The sequence below is a fragment of the Suricata suricatta genome, chromosome 12, assembly GCF_006229205.1.
Source record: "Suricata suricatta isolate VVHF042 chromosome 12, meerkat_22Aug2017_6uvM2_HiC, whole genome shotgun sequence".
NCBI lineage: Eukaryota > Metazoa > Chordata > Mammalia > Carnivora > Herpestidae > Suricata > Suricata suricatta.
In genome coordinates this window covers 80,620,107-80,629,806 of record NC_043711.1, presented here as the reverse complement: position 1 = coordinate 80,629,806, position 9,700 = coordinate 80,620,107, and the positions used below count along the sequence as shown (strand labels likewise).

The 9,700-nt window shown below is 42.7% G+C and overlaps 1 protein-coding gene across 2 annotated transcripts in view; it reads right to left on the bottom strand.

The window, feature by feature from the left end:
* Positions 1-1,310: 1,310 nt before the first annotated feature.
* TPX2 (TPX2 microtubule nucleation factor) overlaps positions 1,311-9,700 on the bottom strand; it is a 55,678-nt gene continuing 47,288 nt past the window's right edge. For both annotated transcript variants that reach the window (XM_029917131.1, XM_029917132.1), the window contains exons 13-18: positions 8,510-8,686; positions 7,968-8,114; positions 5,468-5,579; positions 4,605-4,792; positions 2,906-3,035; positions 1,311-2,440 (exon numbers count right to left, since the gene is read on the bottom strand). In XM_029917131.1, coding sequence (XP_029772991.1) covers positions 2,925-3,035; positions 4,605-4,792; positions 5,468-5,579; positions 7,968-8,114; positions 8,510-8,686 — 735 coding nt within the window. In that variant the 3' untranslated portion in view covers positions 1,311-2,440; positions 2,906-2,924. The remainder of the gene's footprint in view (positions 2,441-2,905; positions 3,036-4,604; positions 4,793-5,467; positions 5,580-7,967; positions 8,115-8,509; positions 8,687-9,700) is intronic.

The window sequence follows — 9,700 nt, the reverse complement described above, 5'->3', positions numbered from 1 at the left end:
CAACTGAAGAGTGAACAGTAATCTTACAAGTATGCTAATGAGCACAGGACTATAAGCAATGGGAAACCATGGCCAAGTCAAAACAACATTGACAGCAGAGTTCTTCCCAGAAATGGTGGGAATTCTAACAATCTGCCTGCGTGCATGAGCTAGGAGGTTTGCAAAATTGCCAAGCAAAGTGTGACAGCCAGATCTCTCAGTAAAACTCAGTAAATTCCTATCAGAGGACATGTTCTTTGTTTAGGAAAATCTCAGAATGACCTCTAAATGTCGAAAGGGAAGCTCCCTCTAGAATATGGGCTGAAGGGATAAAGAACCGGACTTTCTCTGTAAGAAAGAAGTGGAGATTGTGAGCTTTGGAGGAAACGCTAGGCTGCATTAGAAGTGAAGATCATGTGAGGCGGTCCAGAGAGAACTCAACACTCGGCAGACCGTGCTGAGAAGCAGCCAGCCACTGGGAAAACTGGGGAATTCTGGGAAGCAGGAGGCAATGGATGTCTGTGTCTCAACTTTAAGCTATTAGCTCTGAAGTACTATAATCCCACTCTGTTGCCTCTACGGATGCATTACTACCCCAAAATGGGTGTGTCTGGGCAAGACCATTCAGAATGGAGCATATGGGGTAGAAAGTTCCCCTAAGGTCCATAATTCTCAAAAACCCTCTTTCTGGATTTATTCTACCTGAAAAAAAACAAAAACAAAAAGTGGGCAGAATATATTAAAAAATTGATACCAGATAGAAATATATGAATGATAGTGAACTGTCAAAAAACTGCTGATACATGGGAGGGGAAAGCTACAGAGGACAGACAGACAGCGAGGGGACCAAGAGATGAATAGAAGGAGAAATACCCAAGTAACAGGTGACCAGAAAAAAGTGAAAGCCCTCCAGGAATCCACAAGAGATATGAGGACTGTGGTAGAGCTGGATTTCTCACAGGACAAAGGATGGAGAACTTGATCTCCGGGCCGATACCTGGGTGCCCTCCTCAACAGCCCTCTCTCATTCCACGTCCAATCTGTCAGCAAGTCTACAACTTCCAAGATACACTCAGAACCCAACCATTTCTCACCACCCCCACTGCCACCACCCTAGCCCAACCTCCTATTAGCGCTCGCCTTCTGGTTTCCAACCTCACATGCCCCCATCCCATCCCAGCCGACCTTCCTCACAGCAGAGAATCACTTACAATGTGATAGAAGACAGCTACTTGCTTCTGGCCTGTCTTCCTAGGAGGTAAGCTCCATGATGGCAAGTTCTATTTCTGTTCAATGCTGTATCCCCAGAGACTAAGCAGTCCCAAGGTATGTACAGTTAGCACCAAATAAATATTTATTAAATGAATTACATAAGTTGTTATAGACCTGAATACTAGACTTCCAGGAAATGAACAGAAGAAACTGTATTTTCCATCAGTCTGTGGACCTTCAGGAGGCTTAGGGATCTGCAAGTCATGTCTTGGCTTTGTCATCATTCATCCATAACCGACTCCACAATGGCCTGTTCATAACGCTCACTGAATGAATAAACAAAAGGAATATAAGATAGGTTCACTGTCTTTATGGTGCCTAGGACTGGCCTGGGGCAGAATATGCATGCTTTTATAGTCCTTAGCACAAGAGTAGATAACTAGTAGGGAGTAGAGTTCATAAATATCGTCAAGTCTAAAAGAAAATACACTACCTAACATGGACCTAGCGAACTCTGTGCCAGCTACAAAAAATAGAGATGACTAAGAAAATTTTAGGTATCTGGGTCTCTACTAGTTTGTGAACAAGAACAAGAAACTCGGCAGTCTAAGTGTTCTACTAGAGATACATCCAAGAAGCATTTGGGAGGCACAGAGAAGGAAGTGACCATCCTTACCTGAGGAGATCAGGTGGCCAGGGAAGGATTTATGAGGATTTTACTTGAGTCTTATCAGGAAGTTTACCAGATGAGAAAAGGCACATTTAGGGAAGAAGGCACAGGACCGTCTGAAGGCATAACACACAGGAGTGCCTTCCGCAGTGGTTCCTGGGAGGGAGTTAACAAAGTATAGAAGGACAGAAAAAAGTTCCAAAGCATTTTCCTAGAAGAACAGAGCCTGTGCTTTTAAAAGTTCCAAAGTTCCTGGACCCTCTTCCTCTCAAAGTACCCATTTCCCCAATAAGGTGCGACCTCCAAAGGGGCTTGACAGAATTAAAAACGTCAAGTAACAAAATCAGGGAGGGGAAGACAAACATATTTATTCTACTCCAGTTTATTGGAGGACCTCAAACGTGCACTGCACGGCATTCCCTGTTACTACCGGCACTGGCGAGGGCAGGACGCGCCGCGGCAGCAGCTCCGTCCCAAAGCGCGCCGCGGGCTGCTGCGAGGCTCCCCGTCAGTCCGCGCCGTCTTCTCTGCGGTTGTGTGAACGAGGCTTCTACCCTCGTGGTGACGGGCTCCGTAACACTAAATTCATTTCGTGCAGAGAAGAGGGAAGAATCTGATATACTCGTTGTTCCTCAGGTAAGTCATGACTTAAATCCTACCTTGGTATTTAACTATCTTTATTTTCTGATTAAAATAGAAAAAAAAGGGGGGGGGTGGTGGTGGGAAAGAAGCAATAGAAATTATATGGTGCTAATACAGAGACTTTAAAGTCTAATCAGAATTAAGACTCATATTAAAGGTCTACTGATGGTTGTTAGGAAGTAACTACAGGGAGTCAGTGAGACACACAGGAGTTGAGTCTCATTATTGGCTTCAATAATGTAGGAAAAAATTCTCAACAAAATTGGAGTCCACACTTGTCAGGTATGCTCTCTTGGGCGTGGGCAGGTAAAAGTCCAGAGAAATGGATTCCCTTCATGCCCCGTGACAAGGAAAGAAGGCTCCTGGCTTGATGAAAAGAGCAGCTCTGTGCCCAGGTGGTACCTGCAGCCCACAGCTGAGGCTAGCAGTGGAAGCGGGTGGAGAACTTGGGAGAAACGGGCACAGTCAGAGGCTGGTCACTTGACTTTACTTCCACACCCTGGTACTTGCGTATTGGATTTGCCTTGTGCACCTGCAGAGTAAGGAAAGATAAAGTTACCAGTGATAATAAGGATGTTAGAGAACTATGTTTAGAGTTGTTTTTATTTTTTCTTCTTGAGAAGATGTCTGTATAATCTTACAGATACAAGTCAAAGAGGGGGAGAAAAAAAAAGCAACATGGCCTAATGGAAAAGCACATGTGCTTTAGACCCCAAGTAAGTTTCTGCTCGAGTCCTGCTGGATTCCTCAGCTGGCGCCGCAGAACGCCAAGCCCACCTCCAGCTTGGCTGTCTATCACTTGGCTGTAACGGGGCTACACAACTACAGCACAGAAGAGACACACGTGAAGAATCTGCTAGGGTACAATCTTAAGCTTACTGAGTCTTAATATTGACCAAAACCATGGACAAAAACCAAACAAACCAATAACCAAGAAGGGTTGCGGGGAGAAGGTCCTCTATGACTCTGGATAGTCTAACAGCAATCCTGAATTAAGCCAGGTTAGTCGAGAGAACAGACTGAACTGTGCTTTAGGATGCGGACATCAGCCACACCGAGAATCGCTGGGACACCTCTATGACAGGCAAAAACACAAAGGCAGGACCAAGTGTTGAGAAAAAAATCAAAGAACTGGAAGAAAGACTGGTTTTGTGAGTATTTCTAGAGCAGGGACTGTGTTTTTCCATCCAATCAGCACATGGCAGCTTGGTTTTGCCAAGGAGCTAGTCCCGTTAATAATTTGTCCCTAGAGCCTTCCTGCAGCCACGGTCCTCTCTGCCAACAGCTGTATCAGCAGCTGGCCTGGCATTTTTAGGCAAAACCTCAACAACTTATATATTTCTATATTCTTCCTTTTATTAATCATTTGAAGCTCCATCTGAAACTGTCTTCTTCCTCGTTAATGCAGTGAAATACGGCTGGCTGCCTGCCCCTCCTAGCGAAAAAGTCCTGACTGTGAATTAAGTTTTCTTTCTGGATAACTTACTATCTAAATCATTATGTTAGTGTTAGCATGGAGGCTCACATGGACCAACACGTGCTCTAACCCTAAGGAATTTGAGTCCAGTATTAAGGGAAAAATGAAAATACAGTTGCCACATTATTCCCACATCTTTTCCTACCTATGTATTCTCGTCTAATTGTAAAACCACATTGGTTTTCTTAAGTCTAAAGGAAATAGTAAGTTAAATAAATAAAAGTCCTAGAAATGCATCATTGTGCACGTTATACCACATGCTATCCTCCTTATGAAGACCCTGGAGGGGTTCAGTATCAAGTATCAGTATCAAGAATAAATGCATTTTTTTAAGCAACTAGCACATTACAGCTCATGAACACTGTGAGTTTCGTAACCAACAAAGTCGGTTCCTAAAAAGGGCCAGAATTAGGGCTCAAACGCGATACGTGGATCACAACATGCACGTCCTTTGCACTGTTCACATCACAACTTAGTCACCATTCTTGGTTTGTGTGACTTCCTGCTTTCACTCTTCTTTTAGGTGGTCCTAGTAGGCCACCCTAGATTCTTTCTGGAACAAGGCAAGGTACAGATAAAACAGAGACAACTGTGGGTTAGTGAGTGCTCGTGCTGCCCAGTTACCAGTTCTTTCCGCAGCCTGGCCAGCTCCTCCCTCTGCTGCTCTTCCTCCTGGTGCCTGGCCTCCTCCAACTGCTGCACCTTCTGAGCTTCCACCTCAGCCATCCTCCTCTCCAGCTCCTGCCGCTCCTTGGCTCTCTTCTCGGTGGCCAGCTGAAACGGTTCCTGAACTAGAGAACCAGAAAGGCCCTCTGAGTACAGAAACAGAGAGAATATTGGTGCACAAGCAGAACCTGCATGAACTTAGCCTGCAAGGATGCAGCAAGTGGTACTGACATGCATGGCAACAGAAAGGCTAAGCTCTAGGGAAGCCCTGGTAGCAGAAAGGTGGAGTAAACCACCTATAAAAAGTCCTAGAATTTTAGCAGTTGGAAGAGCTCTTGGAAACCACTAGTTAGGAGAAAAGCAAGACCTATACAGATGAAATAGCTTGTTCAAAACTACACAGTGATTCTGGGACAGACAGAGGAGAATTGGATCTTCTGACACCCTACCCAGTGCAAAGGAATTAAAATGTTTTCTGTCTAAGGCTTGCTTCATGGTGAACTCCAGAAAGAAATTCTGGCCCTTCCTCCCTCATTGACTACTCTTTGGGGGAGTGAAGCCTGTAACTGCAGTTGAAAATGCCAGCTGCCTCTTCCCAGGCTCTTGTTCCATGAATCTGGCCCCAACACTTTCTGCGAACTCAATGCAGCTGCTGGGTTCCACAAAGACAAAAAACCTACTCTAAAAGGAGAACAACTAGATCCTCTAGAGGCAAATGCTTCTGGCTGACACAGCTGATACTGACGAAAGTGAATCCCAGCATCTTCCCTGGGAAGTCTGACAATTCTACCCTGATCCCCCAAGGATATATATAATACTACCAGCAAGGGATTTCTTCTCTTTCTTGGGGACAAAGGGCTCCTGGGAGATGACGGTGTTTGGACGAGCCTTGAAGCATGCTGCTTCTCTCTGCTGTTTCAGTTCTTCCTCCAGCTATGAGAAAGGAAGTCTATTAGATAAGCAACAACACAACTCTTCATGACTACGGCCTCAATGATTTAAGCATTAATGTTTCTAAACTGCTTCATCTAAATAAAGATTAGCAGTGACTTCATCTAAACCCCAGTTAAAATCCCCTTTATAGGGGTGCCTGGGTGGTTCAGTTGCTTGGGCATCTAACTTGTTGATTTTGGCTCAGGTCATGATCTCACAGTTCATGAGATCAAGCCCCGTGTCGGGTTCTGTGCTGGCAATGTGGAGCCTGTAAAAAAATAAACTTTAAAAACAAAAAATAACCCTTTACAATGAGTAGGTAAAACTAACAGCCTCTAAATCCAATGAGTATTAGAAAATATCTCTAAGGTACTTTTAAGGCCTATCTGAACATCACAAAAATAAACACGTGGATATTACATACCCTTGGATGTGATCACCTATATTCTCCCTTTCAACCTCCAAAAGAATCTAACTAGAATTTAATCAAGCCTCTAGATCTAACTACTCATTTATAGGAAATACAGAAGAGGGACACTTGTATGGCTCAGTCAGTTGAGTATCTGGCTCTTGATATCGACTCAGATCATGATCTCACAGTTCGTGGGATTGAGCCCCAAGTCAGGCTTTGCATTGACAGCAAGGAGCCTACTTGGGATTCTCTCCCTCTCTCTCTTTCCCTACCCCACCCCCCACAACATAAACAAACTAAAAAACAAAACAAAACAAAACAAAAAAAAACAAGATATAGGAACATATTAAATTCCATGGGAATGCAAGGACCAAAATCTGGATTGTGGAAAACTTAAAGGACAAACCACTTTATTCCACATGTAATATATAAGTAGAGGAGTGTATGGAGAAAAAGAGATTTAGAGATTCATCAAACAAATGCAACATGTAGACCTTATTTGGATACTGATTTGAACAATTCAACTGTCTAAAATAATTATGAGAGATCTCGGGTTATAAGAACACTATTTGTCACTACCAAGGGGTTACTGTTAATCTTTAAAAAAATATATTTATAAAGATACACACTGAAGTATACTTACTTGCTGTTTGTGAATGAAAATGAGGTGATACTAAAACTGGCTTCAAAGTAATTCTTTGTTGGTAGAAATACCCAGTGGAGAGGTAAGTAGGCAGAAACACAGAGGAAGTAAAATTCTCCATGTTTTGACCATTACAGAACCACATGACAGGTTCAGGGAAGATCATTATACTATTTTCTCTACTTTTGTGTATGTTTGAAAAACTTAAAAAAAAAAAGGTTTTATTATAGCAAATACCCCACACAGACATTTTGTGTCATGGTCCTTGAAAGAGAGATTCACTACTGCTTCCAAAACAACAGTCCTAAGTTTTCCTAGGGAACACCACCACCGAGGGACCTATGTGCAGTCATATAAGCAATCACATCTCTTGAGCTTCAAGAGGGGTGACTTCCTAAAAAGATTAGCCCAGAGCTCCTTTTGGACAGAGTCCAGGATATGTGATGATATAAAAACACTGACAAACTTAGGGATTCAGGGGAATTGTTTTCCAAACAGGGCAGAATTAGATCCCAATTAAAACAACCAACGATCTATTGTTTTTAATCACCTGTCATCTACAAAAAGCATACCATAGTAAGGACCTATTCTCACCAAACCGTTTCTTATCAAAGCACCAACAGAAAGGAGAGAACAGGTAATGAACAAGTCTAAGAGATGCAAGAGGTGAAATCTTAAACTCCTAATGCAAAAAAAGCCTGACGATTCTCACATTCCCCACATGATCACTCAGAGCAGAGATCAGCACACTTCAGCCTGCAGGCCAAATCTAGCTTGCAACTTCTTTTTGTACAGCCCTTGAGCTAACACTGGTTTTTATATTTTCAAAGGGTTGAAACAGATACAGATACACACACACACACACACACACACACACACACACACCCCATATGCAACCTACAAAATCTAAAATATTTACTATCTAAATTTGGGGGACCTAGGTGGCTCAGCTGGTTAATCGTCCAACTTCAGCTTAGGTCATGATCTCACAGTTCATGGGTTCAAGCCCCACTTCTGGCTCTGTGCTGACAGCTCAGAGCAAGGAGACTGCTTCAGATTCTGTGTCTCCCTCTTTTTCTGCTCCTCTGCCTCTGGTGCTCAGTCTGTCACTCTCAAATATAAATAAACATTACAAGAGTAGTAATAGTAGTAGTAGTAGTAATAATTTTTTACTATCTGGTCTTTTATAGAAAAAGACTACTGACCCCTGAGAGCCCCTGTAAAATAACCCAGGACGTTAGCTCCCAGATGAATTTCAATGCCATGGGTCTGCCTAGTCCAACCAACCAATAATGAAGCAATGAACATTTTGGCTGCTCTCCCTATCCCCCACCTGGTGCTTCCAAGTCTGGGCCTTCAGAGCACCTCTTCTGTCGGTCTCCAAGCAAAAAGGCTCAATCTGAGTTGTGTTCTTCACCTTCTTCTCTGGCAGGTTAACAGTGTCAAAATGAGGCAAAGGAAGTGCCTTGAACTTGGGCACCTAAAAGAAAAGAAAACATAAATAAGATTTAAAGTCCTAAGGTCTCTCTAGCTAGAAAGGAAGAGCTGCTCCAGAGTATTTGGATGAATCTGTAAAACAAGATAGGCCAGTTTTCAAAGCAGCATGGTATGAACAGCAGAAAGAGTAATGCGCTCAAAAGAAAATCTAGGCTATTCTCCCAATATTGCCAATAACTGGTAGCACAATCATGGGCCAGTCACTTAATCTCCTTGTGGCAGAAGGGTTATTAACACCTTGCCCCATTTATACTTCATAAGGTTCTTAGAGGGATCAAAGGAAGTCAGTGATTTTACAGTTAAAAGTACAACATAAAAGATTATCTCTGACAGATGAAAGAATAGTATTATGTTGGTTGCAGAAATAGAAACACCTACCTCCCCTTTCTGCAGTTCTTTTATTTTCTTCTCCTTCTGTAACTGACGTTCTTTGTCTCGAGAATCAAAAGAGAAAGGGCATATTTCCACAGTTCTTGCTTCTGGGATTTGGGGCTTAAAAGGCACCCCATAATGTGGCACAGGTTGAGCCCTTATCACGACCGGCTCCTCCTCTTCCTAAGGAAAAAACTAGTTTAGACACCAGCTCTCTCTCATCTCAGAATACAGACTCAGAAGACATTATAAGAGAGAAGGCATTAATTAAGGCAAGTCACTCAGCCTCCTAGGTTTCTGGGCTTCCTTTTCTATCAAAGAGGGATAATACCTAAGTTGCCTACCACTTTGCAGGGGTGAGACCAATGCGGAAACATTTGATGAAGGACTAACACAATTACACTTAAAGGATCTCACGTTTTTCAAAGGAAGGTTGTAAAAACGAAATGAGATCAAACAGTGCGAATAAAATGAAGAACAGAAGAGAGGTACTAACCAAGCATATACTTTGGCCTCTTCTTTGACTCAGCCTCCAGTCTCCACTAAAACATGTGACTGGGAGTTAATGGTTGCCAAACCCAGAATAGGACCAAGTAAGTTGTTTGGGTTCAAGCCGGTAACATAAGATTACTGTGTATTTTAGTTTCAAATGAACCTATAAAAAGGCTTATGCTTGAGATCTGCTATAAAATTACCCTAACTCTGGATATTTATAGATAAAATGGGAGATGTAACAAGAAACTAGCCTGATCAATGACAGTTTATGTATTCCAATTTCACAAACCATCACCACCCAGTAAGTAACCTTAGCAAGCCTTGGGTTGGTGGAGATCAGATAGGGCGGATGTAACTGCTTAGTGTGATTTTTAAAAGTCCCTCACTGAATGGTGACAATAGCTCAGGCAAAATAACATACAAGGCTTGGCGACTTTTGATCCAAGTTATGACAGGCTGATTTTCAATGCTATAGACATGGACAAGCCTCAAGTAAGTTGCAACCAGTTACTCCTAAGAGCCAGAAGATTCATACCCTTACCAACTGCTTTGCTCTAGAGGGGAGCAAAAAAGATGATCAGATGTTCATACCCACTGCTAAAGACAACTCCAGATAAAAGTGACTGCCTTTGAATTCTATTAAGTTTAAGAAAGAGGAACGCTTAGATGGATGATGCAGAAGGAAGAAAACCCCTCCACCCC